The 25,502-nt window shown below is 43.2% G+C and overlaps 1 protein-coding gene across 10 annotated transcripts in view; it reads right to left on the bottom strand.

The window, feature by feature from the left end:
- Nucleotides 1-25,502, bottom strand: part of LOC147023639 (cullin-4B-like) — a 54,976-nt gene that overhangs the window by 27,495 nt on the left and 1,979 nt on the right. For 7 of the 10 annotated variants that reach the window (XR_015060312.1, XM_085889255.1, XM_085889261.1 and 4 more), the window contains exons 2-4: nucleotides 22,078-22,261; nucleotides 4,784-4,899; nucleotides 4,520-4,623 (exon numbers count right to left, since the gene is read on the bottom strand). Coding sequence is in view for 9 of the 10 variants with exons in the window: in XM_085889255.1 (XP_085745381.1) it covers nucleotides 4,520-4,623; nucleotides 4,784-4,899; nucleotides 22,078-22,261 (404 nt within the window). In the remaining variant the exon portion in view is untranslated. Of the gene's footprint in view, nucleotides 1-4,519; nucleotides 4,624-4,783; nucleotides 4,900-22,077; nucleotides 22,262-22,429; nucleotides 22,583-22,657; nucleotides 23,082-23,108; nucleotides 23,258-25,502 lie in introns of those variants that run through there. The other 3 variants (XM_085889260.1, XM_085889257.1, XM_085889258.1) reach the window with 3 other exon arrangements.

Raw genomic sequence — 25,502 nt, 5'->3', positions numbered from 1 at the left:
TACAGCTTCGAGCCTTCTTGGGTATGTCTATCAGCTTTGCACATCGAGATTTGGGGGATTTTTCTCTCATTCTTCCTTGCACAATTGCTCAAGTTCTGTCATGTTGGATGGGGAGTGTCAGGCAAATGCAATCTTCAAGTCTTTCTTCAGATTCTCAAGGGGATTCAAGTCGGGACTTTCACTGGGCAATTCAAGGACTGACGTTCTTGTTCTGAAGCCATTAGTGTTTCTTTGGCTGTGTGCTTGGGATCGATGTCCTGTTGAAACCTAAATTTTCAACACTGTCTCAGGTCTTTTGCACTCTGAAGCAGGTTTCAAGGATTTGCCTGTATTTGGCTCCATTCATTGTTCCCTCTATCCTTACAAGTTTTCCAGTTCCTGTCGCTTTAAAGCATTCCCATAGCATGATGCTGCCACCACCATGCTTAACGGTAGCGATTGTGTTAGGTTGGTGATGGGCTGTGCTCGGTTTCCACCAGACGTAGCGCTTTGCATTCAGGCCAATGAGTTCAACTTTTGTCTCATCAGATGACAGAATCTTTTGCCTCATGCTCTCAATCTTTCACATGCCTTTTTGCAAACTCCAGGCATGCCGTCACATGCCTTTTTATCAGGAGTGGCTTCCTTCTGGCCACTCGCTCATAAAGCCCAGATTTCTGAAGTGCTGCAGCGACTGTTGTCCTTCCGGCACATTCTCCCATCTTATCCAAGGAACTCTGCAGTTCTGTCAGAGTGGTCATTGGGTTCTTGGTCACCTCCCTGACCATGGTCCTTCTTGACCTGTTGCCGAGTTTGGTTGGACGGCCGGCTCTAGAAGAGTCTGAGTAGTTGCATATGCTTTCCTTTTCCTAATGATGGAGCTCACTGTGCTCTTGGGAACTTTCAATACGAGAAATTGTTTTATACCCTTCCCCAGATCTATTCCTCCTCACAATTCCATCTCAGAGTTCTCGACAGTTCCTTGGACTCCATGGTAGAGTTTATGCTCGACATGCACTGGCAACTGTCAGACTTTATACAGAAAGGTGTTTCCTTCCAAACCATGTCTAATCAATTGAATTGGCCACAGTTGGACTCCACTTAAGGTGTAGAGACATCTCAAGGATGATCAAAGGAAATTAGAGGCACCTGAGCTCAATTTGGAGTATCATAGCAGTGGGGTTAAATACTTATTGACTAAAGACATTTCAGCTTTTCATTTTTAATTGATTTGTAAAAAATTCTAAAACTATGTTTTGACTTGGTCATTATCGGGTATTTTGTGTCGACCAGCAACAACAACAAAAATAATAAAAATAATAATAATAAAAAATGGCACCGCAAAGCGGGCGTAACCCCTCAGCCCCTTGACGCAAACCAATTTCAAGATGGTGGCCATATTGAAAATCGCAGCACGCCCATTTTCGAAAGGAACCTTCCTCTACTCAACCCCAACACACCCAGCAAAAATGGATTTAATCGGACAAGGCGTTCTCGAAATTGACGGAAACCAATTTCAAGATGGCTGCCGTAGCGGCCACAGTGAAAATAGCAGCATGCCCATTTTGGAAAGGAACCTTCCTCTACTCAACCCCATTATACCTCGCCAGAATAAAATGAATGTGTGAAGCCGTTCTCAAGTTATTGTCCGGAAACCAAATTCAAGATGGCTGCTTCAGCCGCCATATTGGATATCGGATTGCGCTGAATATCGAAAGAAACCTTCCTCTAAACACCCCCATTATATCACACAAAAATGAAATCAATAAGTCAAGCCGTTCTCAAACCTTCCTCTAAGCACCCCCATTATATCACACAAAAAATTAAATCAATAAGTCAAGCCGTTCTCAAGTTATTGTCCGGAAACCAAATTCAAGATGGCTGCCCTAGCCGCCATATTGGATATCGCATCACACTGATTATATATCAAAAGGAACCTTCCTCCACCCAGCCCCAACACACACTGCAAAAATGGATTTAATCGGACAAGGCGTTCTCCTCGAAATCGACGGAAATCAATTTCAAGATGGTTGCCATGGAGGCCACATTGAAAATCGCAGTGCGCCCATTTCGAAAGGAACCTTCCTCTACTCAACCCCAACATACCCTGCAAAAATGGATTTAATATGACAAGGCGTTCTCCTCGAAATTGACGGAAACCAAAAGTTGACAGACGCCCGGACGCCCGCCTATGACGACAATACCCTTTAGCCAGTTAAGGCTGAGGGGTAAAAATAAACTTAAATTTAACCCATTTTTAATTCAGGCTGAAACAATAAAATGTGAAAAAGTCAAGGGGTGTGAATACTTTCTGAAGGCACTGTATATAAAGCTAACCTAAAAAAACACGTTCGTGACTTGCGTGTATTCATCAACACGAATTTTTTGTTACTTTGACTTGATTAATCGAGATCGAGATGTGGGCAAAAGAAAATATATGACGTCCACCCCTTCCACCATTCCCTCATTCCCAGAAAAAAGGCATGGTCAAACATGCCTATGGCTTTGCAGCAACGTGTGGTGAGGGCACGAAGCGCACCGATCCATACTAGTTTATACTAAAGTACATGACATTATTTTTATATTCAAAATAACTACCAACCACCTATTTTATATCATACTAAAACAAGTGAAAATTGCTTTACAATACATGTCCCCCTTCCGGTCCAAATGGGGAAGAAGAAACCCGATAACCCTTCTCTTTTATTGGGTCTATTCGGCAAAATAAAAGGAAAAGCAACTTTCATTTCCTGATATATTTTGTAGATGAGAAACCAATATCGACAACGAGGCTAACAAACCAGAGATAAAAATTTGGTTGCTTGAACACACGCTCAAGCCGATACGGGACCAAAATAAAGAAAAAGAAACCCTCTATCCTACCACGTTCCATTTGTTTCTAGGCTTTGCCCATTTCACATTAAAAATAACTGTACATACGTGAAGCAAAAACATGCATTCAGCTTGTGTGCATATAAAATACATTGTGGTTATATACCTTGTAGCATTGGATCATGGACTATCACCGAGGACGAAGGCTTGAGACCGACCGATCTATGCTGCTTTATGCAATAGAAGCACGTGATTTTACTGGGGTGGAGTCAGGCCAGATGTCCAGCCAAAGGGTGCAAAGCAATGGGGTGGAGTCAGGGCAGCTGAACATTGACCCATATATAAAGCGATATTTTATAAGTTTAAAAAGGGCATCACTGAAAAATTGACGAAATACCCTGAAACTCAAACTTGTTCTGCAACTTATCATAATGAAGCCATATACCAAGATTCAGTTGAATATGTTAATGAGTATAGGACAAAAGGTCTGAAAAACGTGGGACATACGGACCCAGACAGCAAATCTATAGTCCCCTCCGGTGAAATAAGGCAAGTAGGGGACGAATAAGGCAATTCTCTGTGTGCGTGCTCACATTTAATAACCAAGTTGAAAACGGCTGGGCCAATCTCTACCAAATTTTGCATATGTGCTTGGGGTATCTAGGGTCAGGTCAAGGGTACAAAATAATCCTCCCACCCACCGCATCCTCCTCCTCCTCGGTGAGAATGGGAGACAATTTGCAATTTTCGCATGTACAGGGAGAACAGTGCAAGTGGTTTACCACTGACCCCTGCAGGAGGGATCACATATTGTCACCTTTTGTCACTCATAGAGAGAACAGGTGTTACTGTTACTAAAAGGAGAAGCGTCCGTCATACGAAGTCACGACTTCAAGCAGGGAGGGGTTATTGACACCATATTTCGCTCCAGTTGGTAGCAGGCATTACTAGTTCTGAAAAGGCAGAGATTTTTTTTGTCTTCAGAGCAGAAAGTTAGTGAGCATGATGCAGAATGGACTATTTCTATACTGGCAGAAAAAGGTGCGTTAGCCTGTAGAACCATAACCAATTCCTAAACCTCACATCCAACCCTCAACAGTTGAACATTTTTTTCAGGTTAGATCTGCGTTCAGCTCAATTTTAATAGATTTCAAGGCAAAAAAGTAAAAATCCTCCAAATTCAATTGCATAGTCCCTGTATACCCAAGTAAGCAGGGCTGAGAAGAAGGCCGAGATATATGCACACACGCCTCTGAGCTGTCCAACCTGGGTTTGAATTTTGACCCAGCTATAAACTGTTGTCCCAGTGTTTCACAGGCAGAGTGATTAATCAATGTTTGTGCCATCCCTCGGATAGACGTTTATCGGGGCATCACATCTGCTAGCATTCGTTGGTGGGTGTTAAAGATCTCAAGGTGTCCTTCATGAAGAGGCGAGTTATCGCTGGCACCATGGCCAAATTCCAAATCCTGAAATAACCAGCAGAGGGTATTGCATCAATTCTCAGATGTACCCTCAGCCAACGATGCCACCTTGCAACCTTGTGCTGCATATGAACGACGACCCACACAAGCATACAAATAAGACAAATGCTCACGTGCTGGCAACTCAGCATATACAAGGATTGGTAACACGCTCCCTAGTGGAACGATGTGTAGTGGATATACAACCAGAAGCAAAGCATGCAAACAAATACATAAAAGGATATCCTGCAAACTGGTCAATCTGCGCACGTATATGTTCTTCGCAGACCTGCCGCAGCTGCTTGTACAGAGTGGCAGATATTTTGTACGAGCACAGATTCTCCACCGCCTGAGAAACCAAAAAAAAAAAAGAGGTATGTAAGAGCCAAGAAAAATAAATAAATAAACAGGATTAAGAAGCATACAAAACAAAAGAAAATAAATATAAAACAACACTTGGTCTCATAGTAAGCTCAAAAAGTTAATTCAGTGTCAGCAATGCAACGGACCTGATAGAGATCTTCGAGGTTGTAGCGGATAGAGGTGCTCATCTGAATAGCACGAACAGCTTCCTGTAAATTGTGCCAGGTATCTGTAGGATAGCTCTCTGGAAGTTTGGGTGTATCTGCATAAGCAAAATGGAATGTGAGGCTTTATATCGAAAACAGCTTGACTGAACTCATAGAAGTAATAAAAAAAATAAAAAAATAAAGATTAAAAAAAAAAAAGACTTCAAAAAGAAAAAGCTAATGGAGAAGTCATACACACCTAAATAAACAAACAAAAAACAACAACTGGGTTAGAGATATCGAAATACATTTTGATACATTATGCAAGCTGATCAATTGGGCTGACAGGATGGCCGAGAGGTACACACACTCTCCCCTGAAGCATCTACCCTGGGTTTGAATGCCGACTCAGCTATAAACTGTCATCCTGGTGTTTGGCAGGAAGGGCGATTCATCGATGTGCGTGCCATCCCTCAGATGGACGTTAAACTGGGTGTCCCATCTGCCGGCATTACTTGGTGGATGTCAAAGGTCCCACGTTGTCCTTCGTGAAGAGTCGGCAAGCTATCGCTGGCACCAATGACTAAATTACAAATTTGTGCCCTCACCTTAATCAGGCCTAGCCAGCCGGTTCGTGAAAGCGTGGTTCAAGCTTCCCACGGCTAATCCCACAAGAACGTGGAAATAATTGTGGCCGTTAAATAAGAAGAAAAAGCAGGCTGATCAATTAATTTGAGGTACTTTCATAACAAATGCATTGTGGTGAGTAGTGTTCATTGTAACGAGGTCACAATCATGAATCGGTAAATGTGTACGACATGCTTTTCTCACGAATGCATTTTGCTCTTTGAAGCTCAGGAAAGACGATGGAATAAAATTAAATGCAACAAATATGACACTCTTTTGACAAAGTTTACTGAGAAATTAGATGGTACATCAGGACTGGGGCTTCGGGAAGCAAATGCTGTAAGAAATGCTCCCCAAAAATTGGCAGTCATAACCAAACATGCTCTTTATTAGCACAGTTCAAAGGGATCATAGCACAGCCTTATTAATGGTATTGCTGCACATGCTAAGTCCAGTTAAGATCGTGAAGAAGCATCACACTTACCTTTGAGCTATTATTCTGGGTTCCATTCTCGGTCCAACGATAAAACTTATAATTAGCGCTTCATTTGTGCTTCCGAGGCAGAGTGTTGCATCATTAACTGGTGGACGTTGAAGATCCGACAGTATATTTCAGGAGGAGGTGAGATATTGCCAGAATCCCCAATAAATTCCAAATTCCTGACCACACCTGCAGGGGGCACTGCATCAGCAGTATAGCCACCCCACAGAAATGATGTTATCTGCGGGCCAAACTTGTACTTGACTCTCAACTGGATGCACGTATGGTTTTAATACCGTATGTATGTATGTATGTATGTATGTATGTATGTATGTATGTATGTATGTATGTATGTATGTATGTACACTCAGGGGGAAGAAAAGAAATAAAAAATTACCCCCGTGCGGGAGTGACGGTCATCTCTGCGAGAAATAATACCACAAGTTCTCAATGTTCAGTTATGACTGAAGACTACTGTGCAATTCTACTGCGCAGCTCCACCGCGCAGCTCGAACTGCGCAGTTTGGTTAAAGATGACTCGGCATTTTGGCGCGCGTGCACGAAATTATATTTTGAAAATAAATGCCGACGTTTACATTTCGGATTTTGAAACTTTTGCACCTTCGGCGGAAAATATATAAATATAATATACAAGGTCAGCTGCGATCCAATGACACCATTCACTAACTTTTACCATGCCCAGTAGAGAATATATAGCCTCCTGAAGGTAGGGCAGTTTTTGCAAAGTTTGAAGTCACGTGACGCAAAAACGAAAGTGAAATTCGAAAATCCGGCCTGACCAAATTTAGATATTGTCCCATAGATTCATATGCCACAATAAAATTTCAAGATTGCTTGAGAAATGTAGGAGGGGATAGATTTTGAAAATCGTCATTTTCGCATTTTTTGCCAACTTTGAAGTCACGTGACACGAAAACGAAAGCGGATATCGAAAATCCGGCCGAACAAAATTTAGATATTGTCCCATAGATTTATATGCCACAATCAAATTCAAGATCGCGTGAGAAATGTAGGAGGAGATAGATTTTGAAAATCGTCATTTTCGCATTTTTTGCCAACTTTGAAGTCACGTGACACGAAACGAAAGCGAATATCGAAAATCCGGCCTGACCAAATTTAGATATTGTCCCATAGATTCATATGCCATAATAAAATTCAAGATTGCTTGAGAAATGTAGGAGATAGAATTTGAAAATCGTCATTTTCGCAACTTCAAAGGCCTCGTGACCTTGACCTTCGGTGACCTTGAAAGTCATACCATCGTGTACGTCTCATCGACCTCTATCAGGATCACGAATGACCAGATCTCCCGCTTCAACTTCATTGTGAACGGACAGACGGACGGATCGTCACCTCTCCTCTCAACACCAATATTATTAGGTCATGCTCGAAGAGATGACCTAAAAAAGGGAGCCAAGCCATTTTTTTATTTGGATGATGCACACAGTACATATTCCAGTTTAAATTGATTACTCACATTCCATCCATGCATTGGGACCATACTCTGTGCAGAACGTTAGGCCAAAAAAAAAAAATGTTGCATTGGCGTAACGGGTCACTGAAAAATAGGGTAGGTCGGTCGGGATCTTTTATTTTTTTTTTTTTTTTTCCTAATAAATCCCTCCCAAAATCTCCCCCGGCTCGAGTACCACCCTTTTTGTCGGCGGGTTCTGTCCGAAACACTTCCGGGTTTTTGCGATCGCGATCGCAATCAACAAGATACTTGAAAACGATAGCAAAACAACAAAAATAGCAATAAAATAGGGTCGGCAAAATTTTTCGATAGCAAAAAAACAAAAAAAAAAACGTAGGGTCGGCGGAATTTTTAGGGTCGGGCGGGTTACGCCAATGCAACATTTTTTTTTTTTTTTGGCCTTAGTGCTGCCTCGGCAGACTCCTTGGCTATTGGGTACAATCCTGGACGGGTCACCACTCTGACACAGGATACCAGCAAGCTGGCACTCATTTTGCCGACCTCGGAAGGATGACAGGCAGAGTCAACCCCACCTAGTATTAATTCAACATCTGAATGGGATTTGAACCGTTTATGTGCAAAGATGTGTGCAAAGATGTGTGCAAAGATTCTATTAAGGGTTAGAGTTCATGATAGTAGGGTAAGGCTATTTGATTTCAGGAAGGCAAACCTTGAGGGTATGAGGAGAGAATTGGGTGATGTAGATTGGGAGACTCGAACAACAGGACAATCAGCATCAGAGAAATGGGAAACCTTTAAGGACCAAATGTGTGGAGAAATGAAAGAAATGTTTAACAGAAGATCTAGGTTGGAGTGAAGGAAGTAAAAGAACAGCGAGGTAATCCAAGCGAAGATAAGGCTCCAGGTCCAGATAATATGCACCCGAGAGTATTGATGGAGGTGGCTGAGCAGGTAAGCGAGATGTTAATGGATATTTTCAATTACTCCCTGAGTCAGGACAGGTACCGGAGGATTGGAGAGTAGCAAATGTAACCATTATTTAAGAAAAGATCCAGAGAAGAATTTGGAAACTATAGACCTATTAGTTTTACTTCAGTTGTGGGAAAGGTGTTGGAGACATTTATTAAGGACCAGATGAGGAACCATTTAAATCCATACAACTAATTAAAGGTTGTCAGCATGGGTTTACCAAAGGTAGTTACTGTTTAACAAATATTTTAGAGTTCTATAAAGTAGTGTCTGATTGGGTGGATGAGGAAAAGGCAGTGGACATAGTATATCTAGACTTTAAGAAGGCATTTGATAAGGTACCATGTCGGAGGTTGTTAGCCAAAGTGAGGGCTTGTGGAATGGCTGGTCAGGTAGCTAATTGGATGGCAAACTGGCTTAGTGGGAGGAAGCAAAGAGTGGCTGTAAGCGGGAGGATGTCTTGCTGGGAGGATGTAAGTAGTGGGGTACCTCAGGGATCAGCACTCGGACCATTATAAACATCAACGATTTGGATAATGCTGTAAAGAGTAAGCTTTCCAAATTTGCAAATGACAAAGGTTGGAGGTAAGGTGGATAAAAGAGGGGGTGATGATCAGATTCAGGAAAGTATTGATACTTGCATCGATTGGCAGATGTAATTTAACCTGAGCAAGTGTAAGGTGTTGGGGATGGGATAGAATAATGAAACGAGAACGGGCACTCATAGAGCGCATACCTTCGCCGCCACTACTTTTTTTGTTCTTGGTATGAGTGTGGGGAACTGGTTTCATATGAATGGTCTTATGACACAAACCACATATCTATAATGTCATGACCCCCCCACCCGACTTCCGGGGGCTACGGACTAAACAACAATCAACTCACGTCGTTTTGGCGAGTCTTCACTCGCAAGCTCGGTGAATACAACGTTTTAACAAGAGAAGGTAATCTCGTTTGATGCTGGTTTCATGCAAATCGAATAAGAATTGACTGAGTTATGCCGAAAACCGCATATTTTTCAAGGGTGTGACCCCCCCCCCCCGACATTTTACCCCAACCGGTGACATGTGTTATGACACGTCATAACATGTCATATTGTCATAACGATTGTGTCACAAGATTGGGGATTAAATTCTGAACATTTTGGTGCTGGGTTCATGTAAAGCGGACAAGAATTGACCGCGTTATGACAAAAACCACATATTTTTCAAGGTCGTGACCCCCCTGACCTTTGACCCCTAACCGGTAACAAGAGTATGAGCGTCAGTGTCATATTGCATATCACAAGATGAGGCGTTGAATTCTGAACATTTTGGCGTTAGTTGCATGCAAATTGAATAAAAATTGACCGTGTTATCGTAAAAAGACGATTTTGACCTTTTCGTGACCTTGACCTTTGACCCGAACGATCCCAAAATCTAATCGAATGCTTCCTGGCTAATAACCAATCATCCTACCAAATTTCATGCAATTCGGTTTAATATTTTTTGAGTTATACGAATCACAAGATTACAAATAAATAAATAAATAAATAAATAAATAAATACACGCCGACCAAAACATAACCTTTCGCAGAATGCGAAGGTAATAAATACACGCCGACCAAAACATAATCTTTCGCAGAATGCGAAGGTAAATAGAGATTACAGGATGTAAGGGTTAATTTTGGAGCATGTCACACAGGAGAAGGATCTGCGGGTGGTAATAGATATGGGAGGTAAGCAGGCAGCACAATGCCAAGCAGCTATCAGTAAAGCAAACAGGGTTTAAGGTTGTATTCGGAGGGGGATCATTTATAAATCAAAAGGGGTGGTGTTAACATTGTACAGGAATTGAGTGAGGCCACATCCAGAATAGTGTGCAGTTTTGGCCACCACAATTCAGGAATGACATAGATGCCATAGAGAGGGTTCAGTGCAGGGCTACTGGATTTATTCCGGGCCTAGTGAGACTCAGCTTTGAGGAGCAGCTGAAGGAAACGGGGCTTTATACACCAGAAAGGAGGCAGTTACAAAGAGATCTGATAGAGATGTTTAAGATAATGAAAGGTATCGATAAAATAAGTGCAGATGAATTATTTAACAGAGTAGACAGTGATAGGACCAGGACCAATGATCGGCCTGAGAGTAAAGAAGAGGAGAGTTAAGATGGTAGCAAGGCAGGGGACTTTTACTCAAAGAGTTGTTAATGCACGGAATGACCTCCCTGGAAAGGTAGTGGCAGCAGAAACAATAAATAAGCTTAAATTAGAATTAGATAGGTACCTGGAAGTTATGCAGACTAGCCTAACCCGCGCTCTGCGCGACATGTTGGGGTGGGTGTGTTTGAGAAAGGAACTGAAGAAGATTTTTTATTATTTTATTTTATTTACTTTTTTTTGTACCATGCACCTCATATGGTCTTTGAGATAATGTAAGCCAAATATCACGTTACTCGAGCGCAGAACAAAGGCGAAGATAGCGTGACACGAAACCACAAACTCCGAAATAATATACAAGATAGAGGGGCATGGGGATGTTGACAAGACTTTTAAGTAATTTGAGCATTGATGGGTGACTGTGCATGTGTATTGAGTGCTGTTGGTGGGGGTCGTGTCAAGGGATGTTGTGCAGTTGGTGTGTGTTTTTAACCAATACAAAAGCTACAAAACTTTAAAATTATATATATATTTTTATATATGTAGATTAAAAAAAAAATGTAATCAATATATATATTTTTGGGATTTTCTTCTTTGGATCCTGTGTTGATAAATTAGTGTGGTGTTTGCACAGGCATGATGGGCTGAATGGTCTCCACCTGTGTTATATTTCCTTGAACTCAGGATCCTAGGATCCCAAGCCCACCACCCTAACCATTAAGCCAACACCAAGCATACAACTCACGCTAGAGTATCTGAAAGCTCTCCACATGATTTACATCAATTTTTAGGATAAAATTCGTGTTTTAAGAAGTTTTATTCAAAAATAAATAAATAAAACCGAAATTACAAAATCTCCATATTTTCATCATTTTAAAGCCTTTCATCTTTAAAGGCAAATATCTCAGGTAAGACAAAATAGATCACAATTTTACACGTAAAGGAAGATGACTGTTTTGAGGTGTTCTGAGTCATAAAAAATATATTATACTGTTTTTGCATACTGCATACTTTTAAAGACCTGCAATGTATTTTCAGGTGTTGTCATGTATTTTGACCGTGTTTTTGCATATGTAGTGCCTAAATTGTTCCAATTTATGACTTGCTGTTGGTTAGTGTAGGTCATGTTTTTTGTTTCAATTTGAAAATTCCTCCAAAGAAAGAGAAATTCCATTCTCATGGGGATATATATTGTTGAAGATTCGACGGCACTTTACAGCACCGCCGTCTCAGGGGTTATAATACCGACGAGTTCGGCACAGGTCTCGGGTCACGCGCCTCAGATCACGATACCAACGTAACCCTGGGCCATACCAGTTGGGGATATAGACCCCGGCTACAGACTGGGTTTGTCAGAGACCGAGCGAAGTCTGCCACAGTCCGTAACCAATTAGGTTTTATATACAAATACAAATCGAGTGACTGTTCCTCAGCACGGCACAAACAAATTCAAGGCGGCAACCTTCATATGAATCAGCCAGATTTATTGGGGACACATCGGGGAAACACGACACAAGCAAAGCATTCACGAACGTTATCATTCATCTATAACTCGCTCTAAACTAGGGAGCTACGGATATGGGTTTCGAAGGGAGCCCGAGCGAAATAAACCTTAGGCCTGGCAAACATGCAGACAAGACACTGGGTACTTGGTGATGCCTCATGGACGAGAGGAAAAGTGTCAAAGGAAAGAATGCGGCTCGTGACAAGCCGATGGTGTCAGATTCGAGCACCCAGCTCGAGCATGCAGCGTGGCAAGATGGCGGTGACGACGTTCTTTTGTCGGCACTGCTCACGCACGCAGCGTCGGTGCGTCCAGCCCCTCGGAGGTCGACGGCACAGGAGAGAAAGCTCTATGGTGTGTTCCAGCTGGTTTCTCACAAGGTCCCGTATGCAAATCCAGGCATGGCCTGTACACCAGACCAGGCCAAATCTGGGTGTTGGGCTCCGCAGGCGGATCGACGGGATGAAAGACGACGTGGTCCAGCCGCGCAGGGAGAAAGGACAGTCAGAAGCCTTGTGGTTGGACCCAGGATGAACCTGTGGATCACCCACAGGCTGGATCCATGGCCGAGGAGGAACAGCTCGTCGAGTCACTTTTCACGAAGCAGACCGCAGACTCACAAAAGCAGTTCCCAGACCGACAAAGCAGTTCCTTCCTGGCCTTTCCCTGACCGCCTCCAGGGACCCGTGATTGGTCCATCGTTCGAGATTGCAGCAGGTCTCCGCCAATGGGTTGCCGGCACGTCTTGTTGACTGACTGTCAGGGCGCCGGGTGGGGGCTGGTTAAGAGGGAGGCAGGAAAAAGACGCCTCTCGGTACACCAGCACTGTATGAACAATGGACAGCCTGCTGCACCTCCCGACACACATGTAACGTCTGATTACCAAACAACCTGGCTAAACATGCATTTAAGGGGGGATCTAGGCTAAACCTATATGTAATAACCCACTTCGGGCCCATTTCCGCAAATATATATATATATATATATATATATATATATATATAGTAGACTTGGCACAAGTCGTCACCATCGGGACCGAGAAAAAAGTGACGACTTAGAAATGTGACGACCTACGCGTATGCGAACATTCATGATGACTGTGGGGTGAAGGATGAAGTCGTGCGTGGCCTGGACACGTACGTGTGAGAGCTGGCTATTGTACCAAAAGGAAAACACAATCCTCGGGGCATAGGTGGGGATTCATTGGTGAGTTGGAAAGTGATCAAGCAAAGTTGTAATTCATGAATCAGTTTATGAAAAGTAAAGATAATGAACAACTGTAAGACAAGTCATATACCATCGGTGGTGACAAATTACATGACACACAGTCATCATGGTGATGATTACCACTCAATGCCTATGTGTAAGTGAGTGCGGTAATGTACAAAACAAGCCAATATAAAACCATGATCGACTTCAACACTCAGCTCAATCAATCCTTTACTTCTTCGCGAAGTAATGCGTTATGTTTGACTGCCTCAAACTCTTGGGCATCTGGTGCATGAGAAAGGACTCAAACCGGTCATTGTATTCCATGATGTTGTCTGGGCAATCCTCCACCGAAAGACAGTATCGGCCGAATATTTGGCCGAATCGGCCGAAACCGAATATTTGGCTGAGCCGACATTTGCCGAAACCAGATGATGAGCGAGTCATCGACATCTTCAAAGGACACACATTTCACACTTACCACCGGCCTCGCGATCTTCTCCACTTGTCCAAATATCTTGCCCTTATTCTTCAAGATATCGTTCAATGTCTGCCGTTTGATGTCCAACTTCTCAGCTATGGCTGTTTTCTACATCAGTGGGTTTGCCTCGCAAAACTGGATAATGTCGTATTTTTCTTGGTAGGTTTTAGTTGTAAGCTTACGCTCAGTCGCTATTGTCCTACCTGCAGTGCGATCAACGTGTGTACGCAGTTATAAATAGCCTATCACTGGCGGTGTAAACCAATGAGCGAGCATCACGATTCCATGAAATCGGGCTTCTCACGAGGCAGCAGTTCCGTGTGACGAGTTAGGAGTGGTAATTTACTTGCGTTTCCATGATGCGGGAACGGCCAACATCTGACGACTTAGAGATGACGACTTACAGAGGGATGACCCTTTATTCAAAGGGATTTAACATGAGATAAATTCGGGACTTTTTGATGCTGCCGACTTATGCCTAATCTACTGTGTATATATATATATATATATATATATATATATATATATATATATATATATATATATATATATATATATATATATATATATATATATATATATATATATATATTCGAAGGAAATTTGCATATTCTGATCAACGTTGGAAAGCTGTCAAACATGAATGGGACATTATTGACATCTCTCGGTGCAAGAAGCTTTTTGAAAGTTTGACCAAAAGACTGGAATATTTAAAGAAAGCTAAAGGAAAAGCTATTCCATACTGATTTGTACACAGATTTCTGAATGTTCTGGTGTTTTGGTGGATTTTTTAATGTGTGGTAAAAATAGTTATGACAATCTTTTTCTAAAATATTGACTGCTCATTGCTCACCCACCCCCCCGAGTGTATATAAATCATCCACTTCTCCGAGAGGAATTGACCTAGGAAGCTGAAACTTCCGGGATTAATGAGGGCACCCTGAAGTTGTGCCTGTAGAAGTTTTGAAAGACATGTTTTTCAACCATATTGGCATTTTTTTTGCCTGAAGGGGGGGGAGGGGTGATAGTGCAACCTTAAAAAAGTCCGATGAAGTCCAATTCAATAAAATGTAATAAGACGAAGGCTGCAGGATATGGTCGACTTAGTTGGGGGGGGGGGGCGTGGGGGACTATTCAGGTCTTAAAAATATTGAATACTTTCCCCATAACACCTGCAAAAAATACACCAACTAAATAAATAAAAGGAAAGTAATAAGAAAAAAAAATTGAAGGGCACTTGATGGAGCGCATACCTCTGCCCCACAGTGCCTCATCCATGAGAACATATCAGGCCCAAAACATTTTTGAACTATCATGCTACATATCGTTTTTTGGCCTAGTCCCTCAATGGTGAAGAATCACTTTAAAAATTAAATAACTCTCGTATCCATAATCGGGATTTGGATCTTCACCAAAATTAACTCAATTTATCCTTGTCACACACAAAACGTGTACACCATGTTTCATTCGAATCAGTCCATAACTTTTTTAGATATTGTACTTTATATTGTTTTTGTCCGATTTCTCAATGGTGAAGAATCACTTAAACATTCTAGTGGTCGGATCCGGATCTTCACCAAAATCTAATCAGTTTATCCTAGTCACACACCCAACCTGCCCACCAAATTTTATCCGAATCCATCCACAACTTTTTGAGATAACTTGCACACAAACAGACAGACAGAGGTGAAAACATAACCTCCTTCTACCTTCTGTGGCAGAGGTAAATATTCCACTCACAGGGCAGGTATTTGCTGATGATACCAACGAAGGAAAGAACATGTTAAAACAGTAATCCGCTTTCTCTCCCGTTTCCCTTGAAATTGACCCGATAGTGTAACATTTTCAGCGACCAATTAATCTACATGGTGGTCCATACATTCCTTTAAACACTACCGTCAAGGCCAATAGAACTCGGTGGGTGGAGCTGATAAGGATGAGCATGAAGGTGTGACTGGCATTCGTACCGAACACATCCGTTGTTTTTTTTTTTGAAAAATTATATTTTTACACACCAGATCACACAATTTCACATACATCTATCTATAATTCCAGGCGTGTGTGTGTGTGTGTGTGTGTGTGTGTGTGTGTGTGTGTGTGTGTGTGTGTGTGTGTGTGTGTGTGTGTGTGTGTGTGTGTGTGTGTCCGCTGTTTCGACAACCACTGGTCCGATCTAATTGAAACTTGCCAGGTATATTGCTGGGGACCGGAGTATGTGCCTTTTCAAGGTTTGATATTAATCGGACAAGTGCTTCCCAAGTTATGGCCATTTATTTACCAAACAATGACAGGACGCGTTGCTGTGTAGGCGTGGCCGATGCGCCAATTAGTTACCAATCACAGGACAGGTTGCTGCATAGGTGTGGCCGTTGGGGAAGAGATCCTCAGCCGCGTTCCCCATTACGGGTTACAATGTACGGACTTCCGGATAGTGATGACACTGTATCTATATATTAATCCTGAAGGACCAATTTTGTGCTCCTCCTCGCGGTCGCGTCACGTTTTTCTAGGTACTGTGACCTGGACTGAAAGAAACTTCGTACCTGTAAGAGTGCATCCCACAGTGGCAATAGTCAACTTTCAACTCTGAAGCAGAATAAACACTTTTCGTTTTACATTCGTTTACATGGCGACGTGTGACGTCATCGCTGAGAGGCGTCAGGACGTCATGAAATAATCGGTCATTCGCTGACGTCATTACGTCTGTCGTCGAAAGACCGTTACTGCTGAGAGGTGCAATTCCACTCCTCGGAAATAGCGTCTGCAGTGTAAAACCCTCTTCTGCACATGCTGACTACCTCAGAATGTGAATTTGACACAAAAAATGTAACAAGAAACATTGTATCTATATATTAATACTGAAGGACCAATTTTGTGCTCCTAGCGGTCGCGTCACATTTTTCTCGGTACTGTGACCTAGACTGAAAGACTTCATAAAGAGTGCATCGCACATAGTGGCAATGGTCAACTTTCAACTCTGAAGCAGAATAAACACTTTTCGTTGAGATGGAGGCGAGGAGTGAAGAGGTGGGGAGCAAGGTAAGCAAATTTTGGGCAGGGGTAAGCAAATTGAAAGCGGGAGACGGGGGGGGGGGGAAATGGGGCGGGGGTGAGTGGGCGGGGGCTGGGTGAATTAGGCAGAGTTGAGTGTGAGGGGGTGGACAGGGGGCAGGGGCCCGGGGGCAAGTGGGGCGGGGAATCAAGAGACGGGGGGGCGGGGAGTGAAGAGGCGGGGCCGGGATAAGCAAATTGAAGGTGGAGGGTGGGAGGCAGGGGGGAATGGGGCAGGGGCGGGGTATGAGTAGGCAGGGGCAAGTGCGCCCTGTCCAGTCCATTTCCCTCGAGTGTGGGTGAGCTGGTGAGGGTGGTTGAATGAACGGAATCCGTCTGTGACGGGGTTTCGGCAAGTTCTAATAATTTCTCGATTTGTTATGCGTATTTATAGATAAACACAATGCCCCAATCCAGTCGTCGTTGACCAGAGCGAAGGAATGGCCTGTGTGGTTTTTTGAAAGTCTTTTTTTTGGGGTTTGCACGTACGGCCACGTACTAGTCCATCTATAATTCCAGCAATGTGTGTGTGTCTGTGTGTCTGTGTGTCTGTGTGTCTGTGTGTCTGTGTGTCTGTGTGTCTGTGTGTCTGTGTGTCTGTGTGTCTGTGTGTCTGTGTGTCTGTGTGTCTGTGTGTGTGTGTGTGTGTGTGTGTGTCTGTGCCTGTGTCTGTGACCACTGTTTCTCGACAACCGCTGGTCCGATCTAATTGAAACTTGCCAGGTATATTGCTGGGGACCTGAGGATGTGCCTTTTCAAGGTTTGATATTAATCAGACAAGTGCTTCCCAAGTTATGGCCATTTATTTACCAAACCAATGACAAGACACGTTGTTGCGTGGGCGTGGGCGTGGCCGATGGGGAAGGAAAGCTCAGCTGCGTTCGCCATTACGGGTTACAATGTACTGACTTCCGGATCCATTACGGGTTACAACGTACGGACTTCCGGATAATGATGACTTCGTGTATTCTAATAATTTCTCGATTTCTTATGCGCATTTATAGATAAACACAATGCCCCAAGTTATGATCGTTTTCATATTAGACGGTGTATAAATTTCGGTAACAACAGAGTGCTGATATGCTCCGAACCAGGAAGTAAATTTTTTTTCTCTCTTCTCTTTTTGTTTTTCCTTGCCACGACATTGCGAAAAGGTAAAATACGTTGACGCTAATTGAATAATTGGGTATTAAAACTAAATTGCGAATAATATTCGAACTTCCGGGCCACCCACGTACGGGCACTCGAGAGCGAAGAAACGGCCTGCGTGGTTGTTGTTTGTTGCTCGCGGTTTGAATATTTATTATTATTTTTTTACGGGCACGTACTCGTATCTATAATTCCAGCAGTGTGTGTGTGTGTGTGTGTGTGACCGCTGTTTCTCGACAACCACTGGTCCGAACTAATTGAAACTTGCCAGGTATATTGCTGGGGACCTGAGTATGTGCCTTTTCAAGGTTTGATATTAATCGGACAAGTGCTTTCCAAGTTACGGCCATTTATTTACCAACCAATCACAGGACACGTTGCTGCGTAGGCGTGGCTGCGTCGGCCATTGCGCGCCCGACCGACGATGATGTCATGGGCCGTGCCGGTTACGATGGGGAAAGGCGCCTTAGTTACCGTGGCGTAGGAGTGGCAATGGTCAATGGCAGCGAATGTCATGGCAAGCAAAGACAGGGAGGTAAACTTGATTTTAATTAACTGTGTGTGTGGAAGTATCACAGCAGTTGTTACTTCAATGCAAGCGATAATTTGTGGAATGCATGTGAACATTCCGTTCGGGCATGCACCACTTCCGGATAGTGATTACTTTTTCTCGATTTCTTATGTGCATTTATAGATAAACTCAATGCCCCAATCCAGTCGTCGTTTACGAGAGTGAAGGAACGGCCTGTGAATTTGTTTAAAACTGGTTTTTTTTTTTGCACGTACGGCCACGCACATACGGGCACGCTAAAGCGAAGGAACGGCCTGTGTGGTTGTTGTTTCTGGCACGTGGTTTGAAATTTTTTTTTGCATGTACGGCCACGCACTAGTTATATATAAAAACAAAAACAAGAGACATCATGCAGAGCACAATATTTGCAAAAACCACCCCCTCTATAAAGATTGCCAATGGGTACATCAAATTGACAATCTCGATCAAAGCTCAAGTCACTTGAAAGAAAATTGATTATATTTCAGATTGAAATTGATGATTTTAGAAGTTTGACCTTTTGAACTCAAATAGTTGGTTTCCCAATTCAGTGATGCAATAAACAAACCCTGTTCAATTATCAAGTCAATCGGATGAAAAAATGACGATTTTAGAAACTTGACCTCAAGATGACATTTGACCTCAAAATCAATCGGCTTCTCAGTTGAGACTACCTCTACAACTAGGTAAGGTTTCATGACGATCGGTTTATAATTGTAACCTGTAGGAGATTGACAAACAGACACAGAAAGAAAGAAAATAATTGACTGACCAATATACTTCAAAAATCTTCGATTTTGCAAGTAAAAAAAAAAAACCATCAAAGTTGGAGGGGGGGTAGGGGAGTTTGTCGAGTTGGGGGGGGGGGTGGTTAAATATTACATACACGAGCATAATCACAAAAGACATACATGGGTACAAAGCAAAAACATAGCACGCATATTCCAGACAATGAAGTTGAAGTCATGTGAACATGGATAAATGGTAGAAAGGACTTCCACACATTCACATGTACAGGATAAAAGTACTGTGCACAGATGCAAGATAACATCAACACACGAGACAACAATACAACAGATGCAATGAGATAATGTTTAATGGAAGTACATATGAAAAAACTATAGCCTTATCAATCAGCACATCACCAGAATCAGTTGCCACAACTGTAGCCCAAAATTCCTTGGCGTAGTTGACTAGCCTCAAGCAGTCAACTCTCGTTCTGTTGATGGTGGTCTCCCCCCCCCCCGCCCCCCCCCAAAAAAAATATGATATCTCAAAAAGTTGTGGGCAGACGCAGACGAAACTTGATGGACAGTTTGGGTGTGTGACAAGGACGAATCATTTCAATTTTGGTGAATATCTGAATTCAGATCCAGATATGAAAATTATTTCATCTTTAAAGTGATTCTTCACCATCGAGAGGTGGGGCCAAAAACGATATGCACGATATCTCAAAAATACAATGGGCCTGATATGTTCTCGTGGATCAGGCATTGCGTGGTGGAGGTATGCGCTCCACTGAGTGCCCTTCCAGTTAAGTCTGTTTCTGGTGTATGTTTCCCCTCCTTCCCCTCCCATACCTCAAACGGCCGCACAGCTGACACTGCACGTGAAAAGGCTGAATGCCTATACTCCGTGTTTGCTTCTAAATCTTGTGTCCCAAACCCATCGCTTTCTGAACCCACCTTACCCAATCACACCCAGCTGTCCCTGGACTCTGTTTTCTCCTGACAAGGTGGAGAGCTTTCTGTCAAACCACGACTCAGATGCTGCAACCAGTCCAGACGGCATCAGCCCACATGTCCTAAAAAACCTTCTCTGCTGCTCTCACTCACCCTCTCACTGTTATATTCACACTCTCATTTGCTCAGTCATCTGCCATCTGCTTGGAAATCAGCAAACATTACCACTCTGTATAAAACAGTTGCAAAAACAGATCCCTGCAACTACAGACCAATCAGCCTTCTCCCAATCATCAGCAAGGTTATGGAATGCATCATCACTTCTGACATTAAATCCTTTCTCTTCTCCAATGGTTTGATTTCCAATCATCAATTTGGATTCAGACCAGGTTTACAAGCCCCCCCCCACCCCCCCCCCCAAAAAAACCCGGAGCACCCACCTCTAATAAGCTTGCGTGGCAAGCTTCCCTTATACGTCGTGTTCAAGAGGAAGACACTGCCCAAAGACAAGTTTCCAGCCGGCATCATTGTTCGTGCGCAGCAGAAAGGATGGATAGACGAGGGACTTGTTGTGGTGACCATCTTAATACATGCATCATTTTCTACATGAACATCAGATGCAGGCAGAATTAATCCACCAAGCATGTTCCTTACATGCTGATGCAAGGAGAGCAAATGCTGGATAGCGGGGCATGGTTTAAAACTAGCAACCAATCAATCCCGAGTACTTTTCAACACGAAGGCAGGAAATCGATTTAAAAGGAAGAAGAAGAATCTCAGGAGAGCGAGGAGCCACATGGGATGGTGAAGCTTTCAGAAGTACCAGTGCTGCTCGGTTCTTTTGGCTTCGTTTGGTTCTCAATTTGTATCAATGGTTCCTAACTTGCTTCCCACGGATTACCTGTGTCGACCAGACAAACTTTCTTACTTCGCAGGCCTTTGTATTCGACCCAGGTTTCGAGGAACATGAGCTGCATCTCGGTGGAATCACCACAGACGAACTTTCCTCTTTCCCGGACTTGGTATTTTCATCAATTGAAAAATCAACATTTCGTGACGTGTTTCCCGCCGGGATTTTCGACCCAGATTCCGAGGAGCATTAGCCACATGCATCTTTGTTTAACTTTCACCATTACTCCCGTCACTACATTGGCTGAGCATTATGTTGACTGGGAGACTGCCGGCGCTCATCGGGAGGATGACAAAGGTCGACCTTCCGATCTGCGGCTGGATCTTCATGGTGTGGGAGGAGATGCTGTTGAACATCATCAAACGAGCATTTCTGAAATGCTGCATCTCCAACAACACGGACGGCACAGAGGACATCATTTGGGAGGAGGAGGAGGCTGCAAGTGACGATAACAGCGACGTGAACTTGCTCTACCCTGATTCGGACAAGGAGTTATGTGCAGTCTTCGACGAGGAAAGCATTGACGAGGATTTCCTCGGGTTTAGCTGAAAAGCTTCGTCAAACCCAAACAGCCCTTTTCAGGGCCATAAATCCACAAGAAATATGTATGATACCGGTACGAATCCCTTTTCTTCCTTCTCCTATGAACAACAACAACAAAAAAAAATCCTTTTTTTAATATTTAAAAATTAATCAATTAATTAAAGAAAAAAACTTATTGGTATCCTCCCCTCTCTCTTCAACTTCTTGAGAATGAGAATAAGACTGTTAGACTAAATCAAGCAGACATGGGAGTAAGCACGCTGACCTCTGTCACTTTGTTCTGTAAAAAAAAAGTTAATGTACATCCGTATTTAGATCAAGATCAGAAAATAAAATGATCAACATATCGATTCATTTTGAGGGTGAAAAACGTGGGTGCAGTTAATACACGGCCAGGAACGGTAACTTGATACATGTGTATTCAGTATTAGTTTCGCTTGCTCTCCAGTAAATAAATCCAGGGAAGGTAAGCTATAATGCTGTTAGCAAGACTTCCCCCCCCCCACCCCCCAAAATAAAGTAAATTTAAAGGGAAAGCAACGCACCTTTAAAGTTTTTAATCACCAGTTTCTTGGCAGCACCAGGTTTGCTGGAGCCCAGGCCTCCTGCCCCAGTCTTTGTAAGACCGTTGGCATGCCCGCCAAGAGCTGCCAGAGTCTCACTGCGAGGGTTCTCTCCTTCCATGACTCTGCAGTTCACAGGAGCCTGTTGGTTTGTTGATGCAGACGCCTGAGAGAGCAACGCACGCAAAAAATGGAAAGTATTATGCAATCACTATCTATGGCAATTTGACAGCTTTGGCTCACTGGGTTTTTCGTTGGCACAAACAGGCACCACCACCACCACCACCACCACCACCACTTTAAACGGCCCCAATTAGCACTGTGACCTTCTTACGGTGTTGGGCGAGGAAGGTCGTTGACCCAAGCCTTTCACGAATCGAACAGCAAAGGGTGACGTTCGACTGAGAGCAATTAAGGCAGGAATTTGTAATTTGCTCAGGCGTGCCGGAGATAGCTCGCCTACTCTTCACGAAGGACCCCGTGGGATCTTTAGCGTCCACACACACACGCACACACCTCAGGTGAGGTTCATAAACAAGTTGGAAACATTTTTAAAAGGTACCTTGCACGACGAGGGAGCCGGTACGTACTTGAAGATGTATTGTTACGTCACAAAGTTACAAACACGGCGAAGTTGATTGTCAATCTGTCCCAGGCAGGAAGATCAGGGTGCCCAACTAGGCCCAGGTGGTGATGGTGGTGATGGTGGTGGTGGTCGTTGCTCCGATCCACCATATAAACGACGGAAATCTCGCACGTACGCCACACGATACGCCGTCCCCTCAAGCTCGACGAACGAGGAAAGTTCGAGCCCGGCCCCAAACAAAAACCCCCCGAACCGAATCCGCAGCCGAGAGCCGGGGCACGTCGGGCCCAGTCGTGCGACTACACAAGAACGAAAAGCCTCACGGTACTCGAACCGTTCACCTCAAAATAAACTGCCAAGGAAATGAGAGCTTGAGGCAAAGTGATTCAATGAAAACAAACGGAACCAAAGGAGCAACAAAAATGACCTGAGACTGAAAACCGCTTGATGCGACGACCTCTTCTTCCTCCGTTCAGTCCCTCTTCTTCTTCTTCTTCTTCTTTTTTTTTTATGTTAGCTTTTTCTTCTTGATTAATACTTGTGAAACATCGTTTCAGTTATACTGCTCCACTTATGCAAGTTGTGCGCTTCTTTTGACGGTGTACATATTCGTTTTAAAAGACGTTTAAGAAAGCCGACCGATGAAATGTGTTCGAAAAGCCACACACGACACGACACGCAGCCGCTAACTACAGTGACATGGACAGCACTCCACAACAATGAGGAGAAATATGGCCGTATCTACAAATTACGTATGCAAAAAGTGTTAATTGGTAAATGCAGATTTTTTTTGGGGGGGGGGGAGTAGCAATTCCGATATTTTTCATCTCTGCTGGAAAATTGTTGCAAATAATCAGTCAAAAAAAAAAAAATCAAATCATTGAGAAAGTCATGGCTGAGATACGGGTCTTGCTCAAAGATTTTCAACCCGAATCTCGACTTCGCTACTTCACCTGGTGATATCCAACTCGCCTTTGTAACATTTCCTGCTCCCTTTTCTGTCATTTTCTTGCGAGTGTATTTTCAGTGTGCAGCAATCGGCTCGGAATGATCGACCGCATGCCAAATGTTCTAGCAAGTGTTCGCTGGATGACACGAAAGATCCCACCGCGCCTTCTGAAGAGTAGGCCACCGTGTGCCAACACCCCGGTCAAATTCCAAAAATTCCTATGCTAATTTACAAGGGGCACTGCATCTCCATAAATGATGCAAGTCAGCAGCCGAGTGCTGCAAAACGTATGAATATTTCACAATAACAGGCAAGCACATGTGCTGTCCCTCTGCCATTCAGCTCAGCTGGTGAGACACGCAAAACATGACCATCAATGGAAATAAGTCTGCCTCGTCATAATCGTTAGTCTTGTTCAACGACCAAGCTCTGAAAGTAAAATTGCTTGAACTCCGTGTCTGCTCGAAGCACATCACACTTCCAAGACAGCAAATTTGAGACGAATGCAGACGCTCGATTCGGTAAAGCAGAGACAAACTTTATCAAATGCAGTGCATTTTGACACCTCTTTCCACCCTCATCCTCTCCCAGACACCAGACAAATACAAACGATAAACTTTTATTCCTACCCTCATTCATTCATTCATTCATTCATTCATTCATTGATGAGCCTGACAGCTTGAATCTCGATAAATTTCCTCTGAATATCATCATATTCTAAAAGAGGTTACAATGACAATCCGATCACAAAACAAAAAAAGTACAGCACTGTGTTTCTGTATTTATTTATTTATTTATTTATTTTCATACAACATCCTTTTGAAGTGTTGAAACTGCTTGAAGATGTAGTGGACTTCAGCAAATCAACCGTCATTAACCAAATAGCAATTTGAAAAAGATTCCAAAAATATCATTCACCAAATTTGCTTTGTCACACTTGTGCACTTGAGACATACTGGATTGGATTGGTTTTATGGGCTGAAGTTGTTGTTGTTTCGTATGTAGCCTGTGACTGCTGGTTACATCATTTCTGGAACCGTGGCCGTGCCGCTGATGCAATGCCCCCTGCTCCCAAGTGAAGGACTTTTTAGACCCCAGAAGGATGACAGGTCGTGTCAACGCGCCTGCTGTTATTTCAACGGTACGACGGAGGCTTCAACTCAAGACCCGAAGATCTCAAGTCGGCAACCTTAACCGCTAAGCCAACACCAGGCTTCTCAGCTGAAGTGATCATTGATCTCTGCCAAGAAGGGCCCACATAATCACCAAGAAGAGTAACGGCAACCCAAGGCAAATGCCAAATGGTACCCTTTGCCAAGCAATAACCTTTACCCTCAAGAAACACAAAGGTACAGCAGGTACCAGCCAATAACCAGAATACAATAATATGGTAATCTGGCCGCGTATTATAAGCTACTAAACATAACTGATTGGAAGAGGCAAGAAAGCAGGTTAAGTGTGTCAAAGATCAACTTGGAAAGAAAGATCAATCGGAAAACAAAGCAAAGCAGCAAATGACATTCTCAGTAGCTACCTATGGAGCAGAATGCTGGGAAATAAAGGAAGTATTCCGAAAATGGAAGCTTTGTGCTCTTAATGAGAGTGAAACGGGTGGGCAGAACAACAAACACGGGGTTTTTTTTTTTTCACCTCCACCACCGAAGGTGGAAGGAGGTTATGTTTTCACCCCTGTCTGTGTGTGTGTGTGTGTGTGTGTGCACAATATCTCAATAAGTTATGGATGGATTCAGATGAAATTTGTTGGCAGGTTGGGTGTGTGACAAGGACGAACTGATTAGATTTTAGTGAAGATCCGGATCCGAGAATTTTTGAAACGATTCTTCATCATTGAGAGATCGTGCAAAACTAATA

The sequence above is a fragment of the Eptatretus burgeri genome, chromosome 7, assembly GCF_056783735.1.
Source record: "Eptatretus burgeri isolate ZD-2024b chromosome 7, Ebu_testis_v1, whole genome shotgun sequence".
Lineage (NCBI taxonomy): Eukaryota > Metazoa > Chordata > Myxini > Myxiniformes > Myxinidae > Eptatretus > Eptatretus burgeri.
Note: the sequence above shows the minus strand (reverse complement) of the source record. Positions and strands in the feature narration are given on the sequence as shown.